This window comes from Pimephales promelas, chromosome 21 (assembly GCF_988280905.1).
Source record: "Pimephales promelas chromosome 21, fPimPro1.hap1.1, whole genome shotgun sequence".
NCBI lineage: Eukaryota > Metazoa > Chordata > Actinopteri > Cypriniformes > Leuciscidae > Pimephales > Pimephales promelas.
Genome location: NC_142789.1, coordinates 16,603,287 through 16,629,805, shown reverse-complemented (window position 1 = coordinate 16,629,805; position 26,519 = coordinate 16,603,287). Strand labels below are relative to the sequence as shown.

Sequence of the window (26,519 nt, the reverse complement as noted above, 5' to 3'; positions counted from 1 at the left end):
AATATTGTCATAATATCAAGTGCTGACTAAATTAATTGCTAAAGTCAAATAATAAAATATATCATAGTGGTCTTAAAGATGGATGCTTTTTGAAAAATAAATATGCTATAAAATATATCTTGATTTAAATATGCATAAAATGATCAAATAGGCTCTAAAATAAGAATATAACAAGGCATAGCATTTAATAATATAATAATACAATTTCCCCACAGTTTCCTTAAATAACAATTATTTTCTCTCTATAGGCTACAAATGATCAACAGCTTTTGTTTTGAATTTAACTAGCCTATATAATACATCAAGGCACTTTAGGGTCAAAAATTAAAGCTGCAGTAATAGCTTGGGTTACAAATTATCCACAATACATATTTTAGAAAGTGGTACTGGTGGATTTCAGCGGGAGATTGGAGCATTTATTTGCGTCATTACGTCATATCTGTACACACAAAGACGATGTTGGAGGTGGAGATTTATAGGCTTTTCTCACAGCACTTGATATAATTTAACTTACCAATTTGATGGCGGATCCAGAAAGGCTCAAACGACAATCACCAGTGACAACAGATTCACCTGCTGTAAAATGCAAAAGACTTTGGAGTAAAAAAAGAAAATACAACTGGACCCATGCGGAAACAAGGATGCATATCAGGAGGACATTACATGTAGTCACGCAATGCTGACATTGTTAACATTAACAATTTGAGAACAAAGTATAATTTGAATGGTTTTGCGTGCTGTGATAACTTATAAGCAATTGTTAGATTTAATCAGAGCGATTTACTGCAAATGCCAGAACCAGAACAAAAGTGGATGTTTCTTACTTGTTCAGATGACATTTTCCGGTGAAATTATTATGTTGGTCATACTTCCAAAAATAATAATCCATGAATCTAAAGGCCAGTATCCACACCGGCATGGCGACTGACAGCCTCACACTCTCCTCAAACATTGTGTTCATCCGCACTGTGCCGTGTCGAATTACAACTCGCGAATGACTGCAATTGCAGATTTTGAACAGAGATGGCGACAAAGAGGGAAAACTGTGGACTGCAGCTATAATTATTAGCATTAAACCTACAAAATAGAAATCAAATACAAAAATCTTATTAACACTAGTAAATAATTTACATATAGAAAAACATCCCACATAATATAATAAAAAATCTATATAATAGCCTACCTTTCACTTTTATTTTTAACCTAAAATCTATATGTAGAAAAAAATGTCATATAAATTTTCATGTCTAATTTTAGACTCTTAAGTTGTGGTGTAAAATTGTTAATGAATGAATATGTTAAAGATATATTCTTTATATATATATATATACACTGAATAAGAAGACAACATGAGATGTGTATTAAATGCATCTATCACAACAACTGATTTGTTAACCCCAATTGATACAGACAGATTAAATCCACATAACCTGATTACACGATGAGTGTACTGGAAGTGTGTCAGTGTACGCAGAGATTAACATAAGCATTGTCTAAACCATATTCTGCTGAGCAGTCAAATATGATAATCTGTAATCTGTCCTATAAAGGCACCTAAACGGAGTGTGCTCACTTTCCCTGACCAAACAAACCAACAGCGAGGGGTGGTTAAACAAACCAGCGATCATGAATGGCACGGAGGGACCGGACTTTTACATCCCCATGTCTAATGAGACCGGCGTGGTGCGCAGCCCATACGAGTACCCACAATACTACCTGGCATCGAAAGGGGCGTTTTACTGTGTCGCCGCGTACATGTTCTTCCTCATCGTTACCTGCACCACCATCAACGGCCTCACGCTGTACGCGACCGTTGGAAACACGAAACTTCGAACACCCCTGAACTACATCCTTCTGAACTTAGCCGTGGCTGACCTCTTTATGGTGTTTGGTGGATTCACGACCACCTTCTACACCTCCTTGCATGGATATTTCGTCCTGGGACGTGCCGGCTGCAACATAGAGGGCCTGTTCGCTACCCTCGGTGGTGAGATCGCGCTCTGGTCTCTGGTTGTCTTGGCTGTTGAGAGATGGGTGGTCGTCTGCAAGCCCTTCACCAAATTTCGCTTCAGCCAATTCCACGCCACCCTCGGTGTTGCCTTCTCTTGGACAATGGCCTTTACGTGTGCCATACCGCCTCTAGTCGGATGGTCCCGCTACATTCCTGAGGGCTTGCAGTGTTCATGCGGAGTGGATTATTACACATTGAATCCTGAGACTGAGAACGAGTCTTTTGTCATCTACATGTTCGTCGTGCACTTCTCGATCCCGCTCATGGTCATTTCTTTCTGCTACGGACGTCTGCTCTGCACTGTCAAGGTAGCAGCCGCCCAGCAGCAGGAATCTGAGACTACCCAGAGGGCAGAGAGAGAAGTTACCCGAATGGTAATCCTCATGGTCATTGCTTTCCTAATATGTTGGGTCCCCTACGCCAGCGTCGCCTGGTATATCTTCACCCACCAGGGGAGTCAGTTCAGCCCCATCTTCATGACCATCCCGGCATTCTTCGCCAAGAGCTCAGCGCTCTACAACCCGCTCATTTACATCTTCATGAATAAACAGTTCCGTCACTCCGTGATGGTAATAGTGTTCTGTGGAGACGATCCATTCCACGACGAGGAGGAAGCAAGTTCCACCTCAAAGTCTAAGACAGAGACCTCATCCGTCTCCTCCAGCTCTGCATCTTCTGCCTGAGGGTTGTGCTCAAGGTTATTTGTGGAATACATAGTCAACTGCCTGCTACCTGGGACAGCAACTTTCCTGTAAGGACACATGGAAAATTCTGAAACGGCAGATGGAGTTGTATACTAATATCTCTGTACACAGGCTTTTCAATACAGCTCAGACTGTGCATGGGATACAACGATTTTATATAAAAAATTATAATATGTGCAATTATTATTATTACAGCAGGATTATAAAGTAGCAGGACAAGAGCACTTTATATTTATATGTGAATACACCTAATATGTTTGCCTCTTCGCATAATGCTGGGCCAGGCACAACGCAAGTGTTTCAGCCCGACGCAGTTATCATTTTTTTTTTATGTCCTGCACCACGTTGTTTAAATAGCAAATGCATTTGCGCCGATTTGTGCGCCCATGCACTGGTCTGAAAACGAGGTTGCAAAACGTTGCTATTTCAAAGTCCTTTTAGGCGAGTCATGCCACTCGGCCGCCATCTTGGCAACGCTTCCGGGCAGCTATTTCAGACTAACAAGACCAGGCTCCTATCTAAATGAATGGGCAGAGAGTCAGAACTGCACTTTCACTGGTCACCGGGACATAAAAAACGGCATGTATAGAAACAGCAGTAAATTATGATAAAAATCGCTGAAAAAGTTTGACGACTTTGCCCCAAAATAAGTTTAAACTGCTTTTACTACGCATTCGCAAGGGTTCTCCACTGTCACAAACCTCAACTGTGCGTGTGCATCAGTGGAACCAGATGATAGGCTTAAAAGTTTCCCAGGCTTGACTGTTAAAAGCAGACGATTGGCTCTCCGGCAGGAGGAGCGGGACATGTGCATACAACCACCATCTTTGGCATTACGGGTTTTCCCTTTATAGTTGTATTGAGGATTTAGGAAGTGGCATGTCTCTTTATAAACTGTCTCTGGCTATTTCAGCTATAAAATTAAAGGTTTACTATGTAAAAAACAGCCTGTTCTCATCATTTAGCGTCACATAGAACGCTATATGACAAACGGCGCTATACTACGCACATGGCACCCTTTATCATTAATGTTCACGCGAACCCAAGGCGTCATAAATCCTTTAGCGTAATATAAGACTACCCTACCCCACACCTAAACCTAACCATCACAGCACGCGTTATATTAACGATAACGGGTGCCATGTGCGTAGTGCCGTTTTGTCATGAAGCGGTCTATATGACGCTAAAGGATGAGAATGCGTTGGTAAAAAAAAATATTATTGTGTACATAAATATATGGTGGAATCCGGTAGATGTTGTCCAGCAGACGATCTGCTTGCAGCCTTTAACCTCGCGCACGAGTTGATCCGTTTCCTCACTAGAGAAGCGTTCAGTTCTTCCACTTGCAAATTCCACCATGTTAAAAGTGAATCCGCCATGACACAAGCACGGTTTTTAAAGGGAATGGGAGGTGAGACTCTGATTGGATAATTGCACGTTACGCCCAAAACACACCCATTACTCATTAAGAGAACAGGGACTGTCGGTACACGAGACCATATGTGCCGACAATTCTTTTCATCGTTAGACTGGCAAAAGCGGAATCGGACACGCCCTAAGTGCACTTGTGCCCTGCACTCATGGTGTGCAAGAGGACCTGGGTTTAAATCCTGATTTTATACATTATATTCATAATTGGAATTATAGCCTATATTTGAGGTCAGTAAGATTTTATTTTTTTAATTAATAGTTTGATTTAGAAAGGATGCATGGAATTTATCAAAAGTGTCAGTAAAGACTTATGGACATGTGTTGAAAATTAGCACATGTGCTATTACACTTTAAACAATGCATCTGGTTCGTCCAACGTTATTGTTATGTCCATATTAAATAAATAAAAACGAAAAAAAAAAAAAAAAAAAAACGAGACTTCTACATTGTTACAAGATATCTTTAAAAAATGCATCCTAGTCTCTACAAAAATATAAAGCAGCACAACTGTTTTCAACATATTAAATATTTATATAACATATAAATATTTCTTGAACAGTAAATCAGCATATAAGAAGGATTTCTGAAAATCATGTGACAAACTGAATTCAGTTTAGCCACAACAGGAATTAATTACATTTTAAAATGCACTAAAAAAAATTTACATTGCATTAATATTGTAATAATATTTTATAATACATACATGTAATAAAATGTAATAAAATATCTAATTTTTATAAATCATATTTAATTTTAATTAATTTTTAAAACATTTGATCCTACAAATACAGGCTCGATAGGCATAAGATTAAATATTAATATTTCTATTTCTTTATATAACCCACATATTCAATCAATGTTATGAATCAGCATGAACGAATCAATCAAAATCATCTAGTTTTAATAAATTTGAGCAGAATAAACCGGCTGTGTGTAGCACCAGAATGTCTATCAAGTAAATGCAAACATCATCTGAGCTGTACTGATACATTGCTAAAATTCATTCTCAATGTTCTTTTACCAGATGCAACATGTGTGCTAAACAAGATCAGGATTAATATTAAGGTTTTCAGAGAATGAATTAAAGAATCCCTTTCTTATTAAATGTAACTGGCAATGTTGCTTTTATACTTAATGTTAAACTTAAAACTACAATAACAACAGTTGATCAAGGCAGCACTGACACAATGGCATTGACTGTTTATATCTGTCATATAAACAAATGCATGTATTTTTTGTCATGTGAGCATGGAAAATAAACATTTAAACTCCAATTAATGTTTCAATGATCACTTTTTTATATCACCGTTGTATGGTTTTTAAGCCATGCTCTGTGCAAACAAATGTCTAAGAAACTCTGTAAAAACGACCTTGAGGTAACTATAGCAACCCAGAAACCTTCTACCCTCCCCCTTATGAACAACAGAATACAATTTCAAACCTGCATAAAAAAAAGAGAAGGGCACAAATGCTAGCATAGATGGATGGATGGATAGACCATAAAAAATTATATGAGCAATAAGTTATAACATATTTTCACATCAACTCTGTCACAACGTCATTTAAGTTGAAATGACTTAAATAGCCAAGTTGATTTTACTTAAAAATTTACTAAAATAAAAAATTTACAGTGCAGACAGACAGACAGATAGATAGATAGATAGATAGATAGATAGATAGACAGATAGACAGACAGACAGACAGACAGACATACAGACAGACAGACAGAGAGAGAGACAGATTTCGTTGCTTGCATTGAGAGGTTGGGAAGTCAGCATACTTTGCACGGCTGTAGTAATAGATTACGTCACTTCAATTCTTTTTCATTCTCCAAAATGTAGGCCCTCTATTCTTGGATGCAGCAGTGGGACTAAAATGAGGTCAAAATAACACACCAGGTAGCTCAACTAACACTATGTCATTCCAGGAAGGAATCAAACAAACACTTTTGTCTTGTGCCAGATATTAGAGAACTCTCAATCCCACATTGTTCTTCTGCACAGTCATCTTTTCATCTGTTAAAATCATGATTTCCACCTTTTAAAAGCAATAGACCAAACTATGCCAGCATTAAAAATAAATAGTTTTAAGGCCTAGGCTTAGGTTTGGCAACCTTAAATTAACTGAAAGAAAAAGGCATGAAGGTTTTAAAAAACACTTTTCTGGATCTTTAATTTTTATGATCATTCTGTAAAGTTATGTTGTTCAAGTTAGGACATAATAATTCCCTATTATCCCAAACCAGTCTATCCCTACCAGGGCTGTAGTGGAGAACAAAGTGCACCTGATGCACTTCTCTTTTTATGCATTCACATCTTGCTCTTTAAGCCAGAGAGGAACGCTCAGTCTCTTATTCACATGATAACCCGAGAGGAGTCGTTCACACTGGATTTTTAAAAAGCTGTCGACTCTGTGGGTAGAGCATTGAATCTCTTTTCCTTCACCTTTTGAACTGCCAAGAAGATAAAGAAGTCTTTGTTCTCTCCTCTTTATTTTCCAGACATGTTGGCAAAGTGTAAAAGAACCCAGTGCAGTTAAACGCCATCTCTATACCTCCCACACGCATCCATCTTGAATACATTTCACAGTCCAAGTTATCCTCCTCTCGATCAGCTAACTAGCCCATTTCCTCTTTGTAAGCAGGAGAATTATAAGAGAGACCATCAAAATGTGTATATATACTGTTTTTATTTTTTGAACATTATCATCATAGTTTTTATTTGATTATCCCTTCATTCTTTTAAAATGATCACCTCTGAATGTACACATACTGCAAACTGTCAAAAATATACAAACGAATGCAGGCTTGTGCTATACTCTGGTCAAATGTCTAAAAAACAGTGGCACTGGGGAAGAGAAAGAAACTAAAAGAGAGAAAAGACATTGAAAGTGTAAAGACATGCACAGTATATGTCTGAGCACCACATTGACTGAGCTGCTCGGTGCATGAGAGGGCTCTCTGTAACAGAAGGTTTCAGAATCGGACAGTAGTCCAAAAGGCTGTCCTTTGTAAAACAAAAGAAAAGAAAAAGAAAACACCAAGAATGGTACTGTTAGGCACATAATCGTTTCCTTTATACATAGTTGTCAAACTCTGTAGAACTGCTAGCAGATTTATAAAAAGGGTCATAAAAGAAACCAAAATGACACTTCGATGGAAAGAAAAGAAATCATTCTTCTGCTGTTGAGAGTTGTAAAGATGTTCAACCATGAGAAAACACCAGTTTTCAAATCAATAATTTAGTATCCAGGGTCTGCGCAGTCCTTGGATGAAGGCTCGTGTGGACAGTGGGCTCTGGGTGTGGTGTCCTTCCAAGTCGACCCATCAGATGCTGAGGTCTTTGGAGCTCTCTTTGTAGGGCTTCCTCCTCGGCTCAGGTGCGTTGTTGTTAGCTCTACTGTAATCGGATCTGAGCGTGCTATAATAGCCACTCAGCTGAGAGCCGTCCTCTTCTTCCTCCTCCTCCTCCTCCTCGTCGCGGTACCCTCCGATGGGAGACAGGTCTCGACTTAGACTCCTCGTCCGGTACGAGTATGAAACCGGTGACTCGACTCTACGATATCCGTCCTCTCTGCCCCCACTTCTCACAGGGGAACGGCCCCTCAATAAAGAGTTGTAGTTCTGGAAAGCTGAAACCGAGTTGGGCGTCCGAACGCGGGGAAAGGTGCTGTCACGAGAAGCCCCACGGAGAAGGGTCGAATCGCGATAGGATTCAAGGTAGCTGGGTGGCTCTCTCTGTAGGCTGTTACCCAGACTCAGCCGGTCCAGGGATGTCGCCAAAAGTGGAATGCTCTCGGAGCGGGATGGAGGCTTCGGAGGAGGAGGCTCCTTTAAGGTCACATCCAGCACCTCGTCGAACTCATCATTGTAGGGTTTGTCTGAAGAAGCCGTAGGGCGTCTTGAGGGAGACTGGTATCTGGAGCGTTGAGGGGAGCGGTAGGGAGATCTACGACGGTAAGGAGAACTGCGGCGATGACCAGATCGGTGAGGTGAACGCTGAGGTGAACTGTGTCTGCGAGGGGACGAGTCGCGATGATGCCGTCTATCTGGCGAGCGGCCTTGTCGCTGGTTGTATCGACTGTCCAAGGTGTTTTCGGCACTCCGAGCTCTGCGCCTGTCCGGGGAGCGGTGCTTCCGGTGGTGATGGTGGTCTTGGTTGTGGCTGCGGTGGTGGTGGTGGTGGTGATGATGCTGTGAGTCATCCGTGCTGGACCTCTTCTTGTCGCCCTTCCTCTTGTGAGGCTTTGAAGTTCCGCTGTCCTTTCCGTGACCCTTGCTCCTGCTTTTCTTTTCGGGGGAGCGGTGTCTGTGGTTGTGGTGACGGTGATTTGACCGGTGGCCATGCTCCCGTTGGCCAGACTCCTGCCCCCTCTTGTCGTCATAACGTGATGATTTGTGAAGGTCTGGTGGATAGCTGGACTCCGATGGTGGGTGGGGCCGACTTTCGGGAGGAGCTGCGTTCACTTCCGAAACAGTTTGTGCACCGGCGCTGAGGCCGTTGCCGTCGTTGATGCCGTCTGTAAGATACGAGTAATTATGGGTGAACTCAGTTATTTGAACAAGTATCATGTTATGTGATGGATTGTGATTGTGTCTTTATCCTTACAATATTTCCATGAAACGCTGATATTGGGTTGGCTTTTACCATGACTAGACAACAGTGTCCCCATTAAGTACGTTTACATGCACTTTAAAAGTTTGATATCAGTTGAACTAAAACAATTATCAAGGCTGGAATCCACTACATGACTTATGCCCAGATTTGCAGTCTGGAGGTAATGCTGGTCACCGAAAGTCAGAGCCAGTCTGTATATTTTGGTCAATTGGACTTCAGAAACTCATCTAGTGTATGAGGGTCACAGGACCAGTCCACACTACTGGGTTTTCGTTTAAAAACGGAGACCTTTTGCTACGTTTGCACCTCCCGTCCAGACTAAAACGGAAAAAACGAAGACCTAAAATGGAGAAGTTTAGAAACGCTGCAGCTACGTTTGAAACTCCGGAGGGCGTTTTAGGCCCCGTCCACACTACTGCGTTTTCGTTTAAAAACCGAGACCTTTTGCTACGTTTGCACCTCCCGTCCACACTAAAACGGGAAAAACGAAGACCTAAAACGGAGAAGTTTAGAAACGCTGCAGCTGCGTTTTGCGTTTTGAATATCCGGAGGGCGTTTTAATGTGGACGAGACAAAACGTAGGACTTCAGAAACGCTGACGCAGAGGCTGACGCTTGGCTCTATGATTGGGTGTTATCAGTCATGACGTATCCTTCCCTGATTCGTCATTCACTGTTTACACCGGCGCGCGCATGCCCAGTGTTGGTGAATGGTCACGTGATCCGCGTTTTCAGCCGTTTTAATGTGGACTGAGATCGTTTCTAATACGCAGATAAAACGCTGGTGTGGACGGAGATCGTATTCGTTTTAATTCTCCGTTTTTAAACGAAAACGCAGTAGTGTGGACGGGGCCTTAGTGAAGACGGGACAAAACGGAGGAGTTTAGAAACGATGACGCAGAGGCTGACCCTCGGCTCTGTGTTAGGGTGTCATCAGTCATGACGTATCCTTCCCTGATTCGTCAGCGACTGTTTACACCGGCACGAGCATGCCCAGTGTTGGTGAATGGTCACGTGATCCGCGTTTTCATTCGTTTTAATGTGGACGGAGATCAATTCAATACGCAGATAAAACGCTGGTGTGGACGGAGATCGTATTCATTATAATTCTCAGCTTTTAAATGAAAACGCAGTAGTGTGGACGGGGCCACAGAGTCTGATTCGCTAGCTTCTATGACTATGATTAATTCCAGTCAGAGGAAATCAAACATACAGTATTTGATATTTTGAGCCGATTTTAGAACACACACTGTTTTCATTTGTCATGCATCTCCTAGCAACAAGGAGCATGTATCCATGGATTTGTTTTGTTTGGAATGACAAACAAGTCTGTTAGTGTGAACTTTAGTCATTGAATGTGTGATGCCCACATTTTTATTTGTAACCATTTTCACAGTTGGCAATTAGAGGATAATGCCTTGTGTATAAAATCTGTTCACAGTTTAAAAAAGTTGTGCAGTGCATTCCAGCCTTTAGTCTTGTGAAGTCGGATGAACAAACTGAAATATGCTATTATAATTCAACTTTGCCCAGCATGTGTACATGTTAATCTACAAGTGGTTACTACAATTGGCCTCTGCATTGTAAGACAGAAGTGATGCGTGACCTTTTTCCTAAATCTGATTATGCTTTGCCATGTACACTCCCCTAAAGGATTATTAGGAACACCTGTTCAATTTCTCATTAATGAAATTATCTAATCAACCAATCACATGGCAGTTGCTTCAATGCATTTAGGGGTGTGGTCCTGGTCAAGACAATCTCCTGAACTCCAAACTGAATGGCAGAATGGGAAAGAAAGGAAATTTAAGCAATTTTGAGCGTGGCATGGTTGTTGGTGCCAGACAGGCCGGTCTGAGTATTTCCCAATCTGCTCAGTTACTGGGATTTTCACACACAACCATTTCTAGGGTTTACAAAGAATGGTGTCAAAAGGGAAAAACATCCAGTATGCGGCAGTCCTGTGGGCAAAAATGCCTTGTTGATGCAAGAGGTCAGAGGACAATGGGCCGACTGATTCAAGCTGATAGAAGAGCAACTTTGATTGAAACAACCACTCGTTACAACCGAGGTATGCAGCAAAGCATTTGTGAAGCCACAACACACACAACCTTGAGGTGGATGGGCTACAACAGCAGAAGACCCCACCGGGTACCACTCATCTCCACTACAAATAGGAAAAAAGAGGCTACAATTTGCAAGAGGTCACCAAAATTGGACAGTTGAAGACTGTTGCCTCATATGATGAGTCTCGATTTCTGTTGAGACATTCAGATGGTAGAGTCAGAATTTGGTGTAAACAGAATGAGAACATGGATCCATCATGCCTTGTTACCACTGTGCAGGCTGGTGGTGGTGTAATGGTGTGGGGAATGTTTTCTTGGCACACTTTAGGCCCCTTAGTGCCAATTGGGCATCGTTTAAATGCCACGGCCTACCTGAGCATTGTTTCTGACCGTGTCCATCCCTTTATGGCCATCATGTACCCATCCTCTGATGGCTACTTCCAGCAGGATAATGCACCATGTCACAAAGCTGGAATCATTTCAAATTGGTTTCTTGAACATGACAATGAGTTCGCTGTACTAAAATGGCCCCCACAGCCACCAGATCTCAACCCAATAGAGCATCTTTGGGATGTGGTGGAATGGGAGCTTTATGCCCTGGATGTGCATCCCACAAATCTCCATCAACTGCAATATGGGCCAACATTTCTAAAGAATGCTTTCAGCACCTTGTTGAATCAACGCCACGTAGAATTAAGGCAGTTCTGAAGGCGAAAGGGGGTCAAACACAGTATTAGTATGGTGTTCCTAATAATCCTTTAGGTGAGTGTATACTTGGACAGATAGATGATGACAGGAACTTGGCTATGCAAAAGCCTGTTGTATCTGCGCATGTTAACGTACTTGGTGATTCTGTTTCTACTCTGAAGCAACAATTAAGAAAAGTTTTAGTGTTGAATCTGATGCAGATTAATGATTCTCATCTGACACAAACTCATGCATTTGCTGCTTTTTGAATTTTGAATTATTTAGCTCCAAACATAACAGACGGGTTTTTGATAGACATGTCTACATGATTAGAAAAAAAAAATGGATGTAACAAACCTGAGGCAAAACTTTCAGGCAAACATTTTTGTTCCCACGACTCTTTTCTGAAGCCGTTTAAAACTAAGATTCTACATGTGGAAGCACTTTCGCGCAACATATTTTCTACATGCCTATAGACAAGGATCCAAAGAGACAAAGAAAATGTACCTGTACCAGGTAATGGCTTTGGTGGGTGGCAAACGTCGAAAAAAAAAAAAAAAACGCATGAAAAAAAAAAACACCCAGTAATAACAAACAAAAAAAAATGCATTCATTGATGAGGTTTTCATTTTGTCTGTGGTGATGTTGGCAAACCTAAATGTAAGAATGAACCCACTCATTCAGGTCACAATGTCAGGAATGGCCACAGCACTGGCAATGCATTCTTGTGTAAATGAACTTGCAAGGGACAGTACAGCTGAGTGGAAGCCACAGCACAGAAAACTGCCAGAGATGTGATGAGACGGTACACGGGATCTACAAACCGTGGTCTGATTTTGGTAGAAAGCAGGCTCTCCTGTCTTTTCAGATCTCATACAAGCAGCGGCTTGGGGAGCAACCATCGCTATGGGTGGAAGGAAGAGCCCAGAACAACAGAAAAGAGTAGATAAAAAAAAAGAAGAGAGAGAAGCATAGTATTTAGATCCCTGAAACAACAGTCGTGAGAGAGAGTTATGCTCTTTTGCAATGGAAACAGTGTTTATTTTATCAATTAGTCAAAGATAGAGATTGTCCATAAAACACCCCCACCCTTGAGTGAAAAATCAACAGTAACAGAGAGAGCCGGAACCAAACGCGCACAGACTCACACGCACACACACACACACACACATCCTCGCCCAGCTGCAAAATCAACCCAAAGACAGTGAGATGTGGATGCCGTAACAAGCTTATGTGCACAAACACACACACACCATATGAAGCAGTTTACATTGCAAACAGAAAGAAAACAAAAGTGGTGAGACATGGAAGAGAAAAATGAGAAAAACAAGTACAAAATGGTATAAAAATATACAACCTCACAGAGATATCATGTTGGTGCAGGAAAGGACACATTATATCACATTCTGAACTCGACAAAATACATGAATGAGCATCTTTAAATGGTCAAGACCGAAAACAAACAAACATAAAAAATAACTGTGGCAAATTAGTACATGGATTTTTTCCATAAATATTATGGAAATTGACAAGAAAAAAAAAAAAAACACATTTAGATATTCACTGACACCATGCGGCACTGACATTATGCTCAATAAGTGAGTTGCTTTCTGTCTGTAAATGAAAGGATGTAACGTCCGATAACAATCCGTTAGATACAAAAAAAAAAGTTGATAATGGAATGTGGAGTTTAGGAACCATCTGCAAAGTTTGCAAAGAAGCAGTTGATGTGTACAACGTGCAAAACGATCGGTGAATATGTGGAATACAGTATTGTGAGTTTTCACCGAAACGGCTAACGATGCCAGAATGCGTTTGTAGTCGTGGAGTCTCTTTAAAGACCCTTCTCAGTAGCTTACATTCACCTTCAATAAATATCATAAATATGTTACAACTCACTGACATGGTCATGCCACCTCAATGGAGGGCACGAAGGAGTTTATCATATCATATTTTTTTTCTCTCTGAAAAAACAATAAACGTATATCCAGTTTTAGAAACGTTAATATTTCTGCCTCCTCGCTTTGCTTGTTTTAAATTCTTGTGAAGTATTACGAAAATCATGTGCCACAACCACCACCCGAAAGCCACATAATCCCATAGTCCCCTAGGCTAGCCCAGTGCACAGAGGCGAGGGGGGCAACAGCAGCAAGAGGAAGGCCCATCACCCAGCGGGAGGTCCGAGGAGAGGACCAGTGCGCAGAAAAGAAGAGGTGGTGGTGTTGTCGACCCCCGCGGGGGAAACTCCTCAAGGTGTGAAGACAGGGGAGAAGGGGATGTTCTCGTAGATTGACCCACCATATTCTGGCACCGAGCCGTCCCCCCTCCTCAGGACCAGGTGGACTTTTCGGCCACCGCTTTTGATCAGTTCGATGGCACGGGCGTGCTTCATGCCCTTGGTGCTCTCGCCATTGATCTCCAGGATCTCATCTCCAACCTATGAAGAAATAAAACAAAGATAAGCGTGAGGCAATGGTACCTATATTGAGCTGTGACATCCAGTAAACACTGTCATGCATATAGAAAGCTAAAGATGAAGAGGAAGGTAGAATTTCCTTTGTTCTATTTTTCCTCTCTGCCTCTGGTTATCTGTCAGCGCTCACCATCAAGGGAATACCGTCTCCACATAAGTGGGTCTTCGGCTGACAACTCGATGCGCTTCACGGAGTCACTCGCTGTGTGTTGCTTTCCTCTCATCTAACTTGCAGAGCTTAGTACAGCGGCTGTGCAATTCATTTGTTTGCAAAGTTGACAGTTAATCTCTCTATTTCTCATTTACTTTAAAAAGACACATTTCAACATCACTACTAAGATGACAATGGGGATAGAAATAAAAAGTGCTCCTGAGTCGGACAATGTGTTATACAGATGCTAACAGATGTTGTGGGTGGTTCTAACTGTGGAAGCAATAGTAAATTAAATAAAATGCAACTAACTGTATTATCGTGCAGAGTTAGGGGAGCAAAATAAAAGTTTTAGAAAGTAATAAAAAGACACCGCTTGATGTATGATTTGTTGTTGACGAGGCATTGTGTGCAATCAAACTTCAGTAGCAAATTTATCTATCACTTTAGAAATTCATATAATATAATATAATGAACATTAAATTACTAACTTTTAAAAAGAAGAAAGTGCTTATGTAAACATGTATTTTGTTGGCAATATATATAGAAATATAATATAATATAATATAATATAATATAATATAATATAATATAATATAATATAATATAATATAATATAATATAATATAATATAATATAATATAATTAGGGCTGTCAAACAATTTATTGCATCCAAAATAAAAGTTTGTGTTTACTTAATATATGTGGGTGCAGTGTGTATAATTATTTTATATATATAAATACACACACATGCTTGTATATATTTAAGAAATATTTTCATGTATATACTGTATATAGATTTTTTATATTATATATAAATATTTTATATACAAGTAATATATTTTTCTTAAATATACATGCATGTGTGTGTATTTATATATACACAACATAATTATACACAGTGCACCCACATATATTAAGTAAACACAAACTTTTATTTTGGATGTGATTAATCGCAATTAATCGTTTGACACCCCTAAATATAATATAATATAATAATAAATATAATATAATATAATTATTATTATTATTTATAATATAATATAATATAATATAATATAATATAATATAATATAATATAATATAATATAATATAATATAATATAATATAATATAATATAAATTATCTATCATAACTAATCCTAGGGCATCTTCTTAGGTGATTTAATTAATCTAAAGTTTAGATCACTCATATTCAGACTCTGCTTCTAATTCAAGTATAATTATATCGTAATATGTGTATCCTGATTCATGTTCATTTTTTGTTGTTCATGTTAGCTGCACGAACCCTCATCTTTCCGTTTCGCACGGCTGCTCCGTCCTCTGCTAGTCTCAGCACATACAGGTCCATGTTATACTCTCGACCCCCTCGAAGGCTGAAGCCAAAGCCTTTATTGTCCCTCTCCAGATCAACAGAGTAGTATTCAGCATCCTAAAACACAAACACATGCACACCAAGGTCGGTGATGAATCTATAATTGTGCGTTTTTTTTTTTCCATCAAGGCTCCCGTTTCAACAAAGGGAACATTAGACACCAGCAGGAAACCAACATGTATTTGATAGTAGCATCACCAGTAGAATAGCTTAAATAATTGATTTGGCTCTGATGGTATTTTAGGTAGGGGCAAAGGTCCGTCACGAGGCACATTAAAGGCCAAAATGCCACCATACAAACAGAGAATAAGAGAATCTCTAGTGTAAAATTATATCACATAATCGCTAGGGTGGTTTAAACATTTTGACTCAGTCAAACACTCTTGTTTTTGACAGTTCATCAAACTACTGGCATGCCTTCTCTCGGAGGGCAGAACATCTGAAGGCGACGGCAGTGTAGGGAATAAAGCGAGCGAAGTACCTGATTTGAAGGTTGTGTCGGAGCTGGAGGGGGTGGAGCTTGTGGGGCTTTGAACTCATAAGACTCCTGTTTTGGTTTGGTGTTGTTTCTGGGAAGAAAAAAAGAGACAAACCTTTTGTAAAATAATGAGCACTGACACCTCGCACCCCCAAAAAGCCTCTGGAAAGCTAACTGTTTTCCATTTTAATTCATTTCAAAGCTGAATTTTCAGTGTCATTACACCAATAAGAGTCACTTGGTACTTCAGAAATCACTCTAATATGCTGATTTGTTGCTTAAGAAACATTTATTATTATGAACACTTTTGAAAACAGTTAATTCAACGCATCATTGCAGAATAAAAAAATAAAATAAAATAAAAAAATAAAAAACTAACGCCAAACTAGTTCGCTTTTCAGAAAAGCGCTGATACCAACTTTTAATTTATTATCAACAAACGCAATGAAGTTCATCAATTTTTAAATGTGACTTAAGTGTTCAAAAACTTTCTGGAGCCACATTACATTTTTAATGGAGTGGCCTGATGTGATTTTCTTTTATAAATAAATAACGAGCAACCATCAAGAATATTATACTTTATACTTAAATCACTTCAAACTGCTCTTTTTGTCCAATTCAAAATGGCTGTTTGTTATTAAGTTCAAGTATGTGGGCATGTACCTTGGCTCAGGTGCAGTTTGCTGTTGAGGGTTGTGTGTGGTAGTTATGGTTGCAATCTTCTCAGCGTTGGTCAGCAGTGATGCATTGGAGGACTCTGCGGAAGGAACATCAGAAATGGTAAGGAAGATACAGAAGCCTCCACATCATTACCCATTATGCATGTGCAGTGTGTAAGCATACCCTGTGGACCAAGTATCAGAGGCCCATTTTCCATACAACAAAACATTAGGACTAGTGCACTGCGCAAGCACACTCCAGCTGGGCAGCACTGGCACATTTATCATTCTGGCTGTAGCTTTCTCCTCACAGATTACATTACAGCCTAATGACCGAATACCATGGAAAGCCGAACACCCAATTTTCCTCTTGTCTGTATTCTCATATCACAATCTACCCTCGAATTAACAATTACAACAGCGTGTGTTGAAGGGATAGTTCACCCAAAAATGGATATTCTGTCTCATTTATTCACTTTCATGCAGTTCCAAAACTGTATGATTTTATTCTTTCAATGGAACATTAAGATATCCTGAATAGTGTTCAAGCTGTTGTTAGAGTTTGCAAGTTTGAATAAAATTGAAAAACCTATTAAAGAAGATCAGATTTATCGTCAACGACAGGATTTTCGGTCTTGGAAAGTATTGCACAAGTCATATCTCATACACCGTCAAAAGTTAATAATAATGATTTTCTAATGCTTTTAAAAGAAGTCTCTTATGCGCACCAAGACTGTTTGATAAATTATTATTACAATTCAAAATAACTGGCAAAGCTGAATTTTCAGCTTCAGTGTCACATGATCCTTCAGAAATCATTCTAATATGCTGATTTGCTGATTATAAAGTACTGCTGGTGCTCACTTACTAATAATGGTTCTTAATATCAATGTTGATTGTGGAAAGCATGATCATTTTTTCTCATGATTCTTTGATTAATTGAAAGTTAAAAACAGCATTTATTTGAAATACAAATCTTTGGTAACATCATAAATGTCTTTACAGTCGCTTTTGATCAAATTAGTGCTTCCTTTAAAATAAATATCATACTTAACGTAAATTCTTGAAAGGTAGTGGTTTCCACAAAAAAATATTAAACAGCCAAAAAAAAAAAAAAAAAAAAAATTGGTTATGATAAATATGTTAAGCACCATATCGCATATAATTGCTGCTGAAAATTAAATTATTAAAATAGAAAGGTTATTTTGAATTGTAATAATTTTACGGTATGTTTGATCAAATAACTAGTCTTGTTGAGGATAAGAGAGACTGAATGTTTAACAACATAATATATATATATATATATATATATATATATATATAGAGTATATATATATATATATATATATATATATATATGGTATATATATAGTATGTGTGTGTATGTATATATATATATACACACACACATACTATATATATATATATTGAGCTTGTCATTGTGTGCTTTTGTCAAAAGGAAAAAAACATCTTAAAATTCTTCAAAACTTCTCCTTTTATTCATTTGTGGGTGAACCACAGTGCTAGTTTAATTGATCTTGGATCGTTTGCATTGACCGTGTCGGCCTAACTCCTAAATCAGCTGTCACCACTGAAACGCGGGTTTCTGATGCTTGCGCTCAAAGCTGCTTTAATTCCGCCCCACTGGGCAGTCACTGTGGGGGCGAGAGGGGACTTTGATGAGTGCACAGCCCGTGAATCCCACCGTCTTAAAATAGCCTTTCCCTACCACTCTGCTGGGAACAGACTTGGTGTTCTCTCTCGTTCCTCATCTCATGGTTTTATCTTGTTTTTTCCCTTCCTCTTTTCTCCACTCGGAAAGCAAAGAAATGCATGAATTATAAATGATGCATAAATTAAGAGCAGGAACCAGTAAGAAACCAAAAGACTACAGTTTACTAACTGCAGTCAAATAACATTCAGGGAAGCAAAAATGAAAAACTGCCCATCTTCACCCTCTTGTAAACACAACCAGACGTATACATCCACATTCTGACAATTTTGGAAATTCCCATAGTATGCCAGCGCTCTCCGATTAAAGATTACGAAGAACTCATAGGGACTCCAGTGTATTTGGCATCACATATTACAGCAGAGCCGAAACTTCACCGGAAACTTTTTTATTACTGCATGGCGGCTTCTCTCTGAGGAAAACACTCAGTATTTTGAACAGACACACTGGCACATGCATGCACGCATATACCATGAGCTCTTACACCACTGGCCAAAACTCACGTTTTTGAGGGGGAACCAGTGTCAGTTCTGGCTCACTTGGTGCCCTAGGTGAGATGAGACTTAATCAAAGAAAATAAAACACTTAGTACAACTAATTAGTACTTAGATGAGTCAGAGGAAGAGGGGTTTTTTAAGCATCAAACTCTATATGTAAATACATTTTATATTCTATGAATATATATTTTTCTATAAACAATTATATAAACAAATATATTTTTCTTGCAAATAAAATTTCTAAAACAATCCTTACTCTTCACTTCTGACTTAAAGGGTTAGTTCACCCAAAAATGAAAAGTCTGTCAGTATTTACTCACGCTCATGTTGTTCCAACCCCGGAAGACCTTCGTTCATCTTCAGAACACAAATTAAGATATTTTTGATGAAATCTGAGAGCTGGATCACTCCTGCATACTAGTCCATAGGCTTCTTGAGGAATTGAAACTTGCCGGCCTCGAAAAGTTATTAAAGACATCGTTAAAATAGTCCAAGTGACTACAGTGGCTCAATCTTAAGTTTATCAAGCAACGAGAACACTTTTTGTGCACAAAAACAAACAAAAATAACGACTTTATTTCAACTATTCACTTCCTTCTCTCTGGGCCTCTAGTCCGTTAACGTAGTGTGATAGCATGGAGCTACGTCACACGTAGGCTCACTATTGGCCGACGCTGGTCATGTGTGATGCGTGACGTACAACAACAGATCATAAGCTGTTAAAGTAGTAACCTGACTCGAGGCAGATAGAGAAGTAAATGAGTAGTTGAAATAAAGTCATTATTTTTGTTGTTTTTTTTGCAAACAAAAAGTATTCTCGTTGCTTGATAAACTTAAGATTGAGCCACTGTCGTCACTTGGACTATTTTAACGATGTCTTTAATAACTTTTCAAGGCCGGCAAGTTTCAATCCCTCAAGAAGCCTATGGACTAGTATGCAGGAGTGATCCAACTCTCAGATTTCATCAAAAATATCTTAATTTGTGTTCCGAAGATGAACGATGGTCTTACGGAGTTTGAACAACATGAGGGTGAGTAAATACTGACAGAATTTTCATTTTTGGGTGAACTAACCCTTTAATTTCCAAAGATGTAATTTTTATTAAAAGTTGAATAAAAAAAAAACACTTGCTACTAGTCACATCTGTTATTTTTGATCAGTTCTCAGTTCAGTTTCCTGTGTTTTCTTTGTTTACTCTCTTCTGTTGCCATGGTTTTTGATTTGTCCTACATCTCACGTCACGTGTGTCTTGTTAATTATCTATCTAGAGTCCCTAGAGTTTCCCTGTGTATTTACAGCCCTTATTTTCAGTGATTCTCCGTCCGTTATCATCAATGTATATTGGTTTTTGAGAAGTTCAGAGTAATCTAAATGTTTGGCTGTTTTGATTTTTGTTATTTACTAAAGTCTGCAGCACATAGATCCTTCTGCAAGTGCAACCAATGGTGTCACTACTAAAATCTCTGGGGAAACATTGAAATGTGTATAACGCTTATGCACTGCTGTGTCTTTGTTCCGCAATCAACCTTGTTGATGTGCCATCTGTCAATATTACAAAAGCACAATACGAAGGCGTTCTGCCTCTAAGGTGTTAAAAGCATGTTACATATTCATTGTGTTGATCCCCTCACAGGTTCCTGTTCATTATTCTTCTTCTAATAATGCTGAATGTACCGTCTACATTATTACAGTGAGGCTCGCGAGAGCAGTATGCTGAGATGCCGTGCTATTACACATATTGCGCACACCCACATGCTCAATATGTTCTCATCTCAGCTATGCTGTTGAGAGAAGGGTTATGAGAGAGAGTGAGAGAGAAACTGACCGTCTCCTGGAATGATCCGCAGCGTCACCGTGTTTCCAGCCTCTTTGATCAGGTTGACGATATCCGAGTGGGACTTATTGGTGATGGAGCAGGCGTTTACAGCCAGGATCCGGTCTCCAACTTTTAGTTTCCCGCAGCGGTCAGCTGGGCTTCCCTCGATGATGCGACCTATTTTATGAGGCATTGCCACACATGCGTTTCCAGCTTTTGGCCAACAGTGATTGAGCATGTTTGAGTTTGAATTAAGATGGTTATGTTTGTTTTTTATTTTTTATTTTTGGTGGGAAGGGAGAAAGAGAAACAGAAAGAGAGAAAAGAGAAAGAGAGAATGTGTAGGGGTTAATACACCAAGCTAAAGTGCCAACATTTTCATAGAATGCCCACAGATTGTGCCCTGCAAGCAAAATACACCTCAAAAGAAACTTGTGACAGATAAAAGCATGTTACTGAATGGCCAGCAAGGGTATGGGGGCGAGGGAGGGTGATATTAAAGACTTTCAAATGCATGCTAGAGCACCCTTAGCATCGTTTCTGTAGTGTTCTTAAGATCCTTTGAATGATCACCACCGCTTTTGAATTATTCATTATGCAAAAAAGGTGTAAACTCTTGAAATTCCCTGAGAGAACCGCATTGTACTGTAACTCTGCCTGTGTGATGAATTATGAAAAATTACTGGATTAGGATTATTAAAATTTACCTTTTGTGGTTTACTTAAGCAGTGCACCCCTAAAGGTGCCTTTAGACACTTTGCTATTTTGATTTCTGCCCTTTTGCGAAATTCAACCACATGCCCTCCATACTACATGTTCCCGACTCATTTTGAAATTTTGGAAGGACACTCATCATGCCCCAACACTTAGAATGTGGAAAGAAAGAATGACTGAAAATTCTGCGTGCGAAAAGATGCTGGGAAGACTACATTGTACGAATGAAACCATGAAAGAACAATGGGACAATTTCTGTACCTACATGTCTACAATGTAATTTGGACATCAGCTGTTTACAGAGATTTACATTGAACCTCACTGTTTGTTTATGTTTGTTTTGTTTTTTGTTTTATTTTAATTTATTAATTTAATTTTTTTTAATAAAATGTAAAAACTCAATAAATATTTGAATTAAAAAAAACCCCGCCTTTCAAGGTTCGCAAGTGCATTAAATGTTTTCCAGTCAGACAACACATTTTCGACGCCAACAAAAAAAAAAAAAAAAGTCACACTGTAAACCTCCCTGACTCGTTTCTTTGCCTGTTTAGATTTTAGTGCTGGCACAGAGACAGATGTGATGTCTCAGAAAACATATCTGCTAGGTTATATGTACACTTATGGCAACAAAAATAGGTGCCATTCACACGGAATGTGTTTTCTGTGTGAATGGAAACATTAGATGCAGGCCAGTGGAAAGGCAAAAAAAAAGTATCTTTTTACATTTTATATTTTATGCCCGATGTCGCTATCAGAGCAGAAATGCATTATCATGTTTCACTTGGTCCTCTCAAAGTTGTGTTCTCCTTAGTGTAAAGGTTGAGGGGTCCACCTGTCACTGTTTTCCATGTTCGTATAATTAGTTCATGGAGTAAATATATAGGCTATAATCTGTGTTTAACAAATGTTTTTAAAAATTGCGGGTTTTTGGCAATTGTGTTTTTGCATGCGTCCGGTCAATGGGTCTCATTCATGAAATATTCGTAAATATACGAGTAAATATGAGAGTGATTTGCGCGTAAAGAGACCTTCCCGAAAACTCTTCTCCTGATCCACAAATACTTTGTAAATGTCAGATGTGATGTCAGAATTCCAACCAGTTGTAAATGGGATGCGCGTGCACGTTCATTCTCAATTACCATAAATCCCGCCCATTATATCCGACTGACAACTATATAAAGGCATATAATAACATGAATGCGAATGAAAAAGAAAGATTTCTCGGATGCAGGAATTGAAGTTTTATTATCAGAAGTTCATTCAAAATGCCACATTTTATTTTCAAGCGTACATAGTGGCCTATCAGGTCCTAAAAAAGGAAGCTTGGCAGCATATTACAGGTGCAGTTAATGGAGTTTCATCTGTTAATCGAACAGTCCCAGAAGTGAGAAGAAAATGGTCTGACATTAAGCTTGACAGCAAAAAACGAATTAGTTCACTTTGGAAAAATCGTATTGAAACTAGAAAAGGACCGCCGTCGATCACCAGATCTGGTATTACTGGATCTCATAATAAAAGTAAAAAGAAAAACCGTATGTAATTACTATATAAAATATTTTTTTCAAAATGCTGTTTAAATATGTACCCATTGGTGAATTAAAATACAGTCTTATTAATGAGCAAAACGTTCGGATGTTATAGCGCACCATTTACGCGTGGCTGGGAGCAGGTGTAGATTTCTTGCGTACCAACTAACATTTGGAAAATATGAACATTTGAATGAATCCGAAAATTTACGCCAGAACCACTTTACACACGATTTACACACAAATTCGTTCTGCTCGTGTTTCATGAATGAGACCCAATTAGTGTACATTTATGTCACTGTTAGTTCCTATAGTGCTGGTTTAGACCCTACTCTGACGGAGGAGCTAATTTAGTTCCTCCAAAAAGGCGTTCCTAGAGCTAAAATCGTTCCCAGTTCCTGCGGTGTGGACACACCAAAAAGCGAGTACATCCACTAATAGTTCTAAGAACTATGAAAATGTTCCTCTGGTTCGAAAGAGCCTACTGTTGATCATTATTTAATATGAACACATTTTTTGTGGTGTTATCTTGCGCATCATGCACGTTTAAATGCAGTGATGGAACTTGGGCAGGATTTTTAGTACAACTATAAAATTGAACCTGTCACGCTTGTCACACTGCTATGAAGATGATTTGTAGTTTGATTGTAATACTAATGACTGGAACTCTGCTTGCTCTGAGGTTCTCGTTCACGGTGACTTTGGCTCAGGAACTCGTTTCATTATTGTAGTAAACGAGTGCCAAGCACTGCTCCCTCTCTTTTATTCCTCTCAAACATGGATCTGTCATTTCTCTCTTCCATCATAACGCTCTGAACAAAACTCCCACGTGGAGTAATCACGAGCCTGCTGGATCTAGTGTACACTTACGTGAAAGCTACCAACGGCGCTATTGTGAGTTTAAAGAGTGAACACGACGAAGGAGGATCTGAGTATGTAAACATGGGATGTCATATTTCATTTGCCTTTTTACTAACTTGATCTCTCTATCAAATACGATTGTTAAAAAAAATAATGATGGCAAATGCTGTTGGCAACTGCTGAGATTAAATAGTGAGATTTGGACAGTGTAAATGCTGTTTCACTAACTCGACAGCCTTATATCTTGTGTAATGGAGACTTGTCTGGCTTTGGGAAGTAGAGCAGAAATACAGCCTCAAGAAGAGAGGGTGGATATCAACCCCGCTTCAGGCAGGCATTGCGAACACACTGCCTTTCGAAATAAGAAAATCACAGGACATGCAGATTGGTGTAAGGAAAATACGAAGAACCCACACCCACCAAAAAGTGAAAGCCACAACCAAAGCACCATTCAGAGACAAAAAGCTCCCAGAAGAATGTGAATCTCTTAGTCCTTTCCTCTCTTTATAATATAAAAGAAGTGAATATGCCATTTATGCATTTGGCGGATGATTTATCCAAAGTGATGTACAGTGCATTCAAGCTATACATTTTAAGTGCTTTCTGGGATCAAACTCAAGACATTGGCATTGCTAGCACCATGGTCCCATCAGCTGAGCAACAGGAACACTTGATTTTTTTTTAAACTAAAATCATAGGCAGATTAAATGCATTCTATGGAGCCCCCCTAGTCCCACTTTGGCAAAAAAAAATATACTATGTGGCCTTAAGATAGTAACTCATGGCCTCAAGATACTATTTCGTGGCCTCAAGATAGAGTTAGATAGAGATACTATCTTGAGGCCACAAGTTACTATCTTGAGGCCACAAATTTCTATCTTGAGGCTACGAGTTAGTATCTTGAGGCCACGAGTTAGTATCTTGAGCCAAAAAGTTACTATCTGGAGGCCACAAATTACTATCTTGAGGCCACAAGTTAGTATCTTGAGGCCACAAATTACTATCTTGAGGCCACGAGTTAGTATCTTGAGGCCACGAATTACTATCTTGAGGCCACGAGTTAGTATCTTGAGGCCACATGTTACTATCTTGAGGCCACATGTTACTATCTTGAGGCCACGAGATAGTATTTTGAGGCCACGAGATAGTATCTTGAGGCCACATGTTACTATCTTGAGGCCACGAGTTACTGTCTTCAGGCCACAAGTTACTATCTTGAGGCCACGAGTTCGTATCTTGAGGTCACGGGTTAATTTCTTGAGGCCACAAGTTACTATCTTGAGGCCACAAGATAGTTATAATTAATTTATTTTGCCAAAGTGGGACTAGGGGGGCTCCGTAGTATTCTATCTGGATGTTTAATAAAAAAAATACATCATTTATTTTACAGTGCCCTTAACAAATGTACTTACCATAGTAATAAGAGTAAATTATCCCTAACCTAACCCTATATTAAGTACAATTATTATTACTCAGTACTCACTTAAATATATATTTACACTGTAACACGGATTAATGACTGTTTAACAATTCAACAAACTTACCGAAAGTGGTTCCCGCTTCAGGCCTCGACACTGAAGACACAATAACAAAACCGAATCCTTCGTTCTCTCCTCGCTGGATCTCCACATCATAGGGCTGGATGGCATTGGGGACCACCGTGTTGTTGCTGCCGCCTCCACCTCCGCTGCCGATGCCGCTGGTGGAGCCCGACCCGGAGCTGACCGTGTTGAGGGAGTTCTGGCTGCCCTGTGGCGTGCGCTTCTCCTCGGTTAGAGACGGGGCTTGTGTGCTGCTGTGGTGAGAGGAGGCTGGAGAAGGAGGCATCTCACCATCCACCTTTGCCACTGAGGAGGAAGAGGGTTAGGGGAGGGTTAGGAAGGTCGCTCTGAGAGATTTACGTTCTGCAAGTCAAGGAGAAACCCCTTAAGCCTGGAACTCAATCAAGTTTATAATCTATGCACCAAACATGCTTCTGAACGGCATACGTTGGTTAAATATGGAAACTTAAAAATAAAAAGGTAATTGCGACTTTTTATCTCGGGTTTTTCTTGGAATTGTGAGATCTATAATCGTAATTGCGAGTTTAAATCTCATAATTGTGAGAAAATCTCAATTTAAACTCACAATGCAGGCTTTTTTCCTCACAATTACAAGTTTATATCTCACAATTCTGACTTTTTTTCTCGCAATTGTGACTTTTTTTTTCTAAGAATTGAGAGATATAAAGTCCGGATTGGAGTTTTAAAGTCTGGATTGCGAGATATAAACTTGCAATTTTGAGAAACAAAGTCTGAATTGTGATGTATAAACTCGCAATTGCCAGGAAAGAAGTCAGACCTGTTAGCTAAAAAGTTCCAATTATCTTATATATTTTTTTATTCTATGGCGGAAACAAGCTTCAGTAGTTGGGATATGCAATTAGATAAAAGCTAAATTTCCTTGGATGTATAAAATATCTTTGCTCTTGTATTTAGGTAGGTGATCCTGGATAAGTGAACAAGGTTAACTTTTACTTTGAAACCTGACATATGGGACTCAGAGCCCCGCATAGATTAATTAGCCAGAGTCAGCAGGCGTATCCTCATTATCATGTGCCATGAACTCTGATTTAAATAAAGTCTGTCTGATAGGAATGGATAATCAGGGTGCAAAATCTTGCATAATTCACAATTCCACTAGTCTAGGGATGTAGAGTGCAACATGTAAGCTGTAATTAAAA

General features: G+C 39.3%; 2 protein-coding genes across 4 annotated transcripts in view; one reads left to right on the top strand and one right to left on the bottom strand.

The window, feature by feature from the left end:
- Window positions 1-1,611: 1,611 nt before the first annotated feature.
- Window positions 1,612-2,694, top strand: rhol (rhodopsin, like). Its single transcript, XM_039674130.2, has one exon. The coding sequence runs from the start codon at window positions 1,627-1,629 to the stop codon at window positions 2,692-2,694; it is 1,068 nt and encodes a 355-aa protein (XP_039530064.1). The 5' UTR covers window positions 1,612-1,626.
- Window positions 2,695-6,815: 4,121 nt separating this feature from the next.
- Window positions 6,816-26,519, bottom strand: part of magi1b (membrane associated guanylate kinase, WW and PDZ domain containing 1b) — a 142,599-nt gene continuing 122,895 nt past the window's right edge. The window contains exons 17-23 of one of the 3 annotated variants that reach the window (XM_039673294.2): window positions 25,342-25,644; window positions 20,706-20,909; window positions 16,655-16,748; window positions 15,995-16,082; window positions 15,427-15,570; window positions 13,813-13,951; window positions 6,816-8,664 (exon numbers count right to left, since the gene is read on the bottom strand). In XM_039673294.2, the coding sequence (XP_039529228.1) occupies window positions 7,472-8,664; window positions 13,813-13,951; window positions 15,427-15,570; window positions 15,995-16,082; window positions 16,655-16,748; window positions 20,706-20,909; window positions 25,342-25,644 (2,165 nt within the window). In that variant the 3' untranslated portion in view covers window positions 6,816-7,471. Of the gene's footprint in view, window positions 8,665-12,531; window positions 13,952-15,426; window positions 15,571-15,994; window positions 16,083-16,654; window positions 16,749-20,705; window positions 20,910-25,341; window positions 25,645-26,519 lie in introns of those variants that run through there. The other 2 variants (XM_039673299.2, XM_089125304.1) reach the window with 2 other exon arrangements.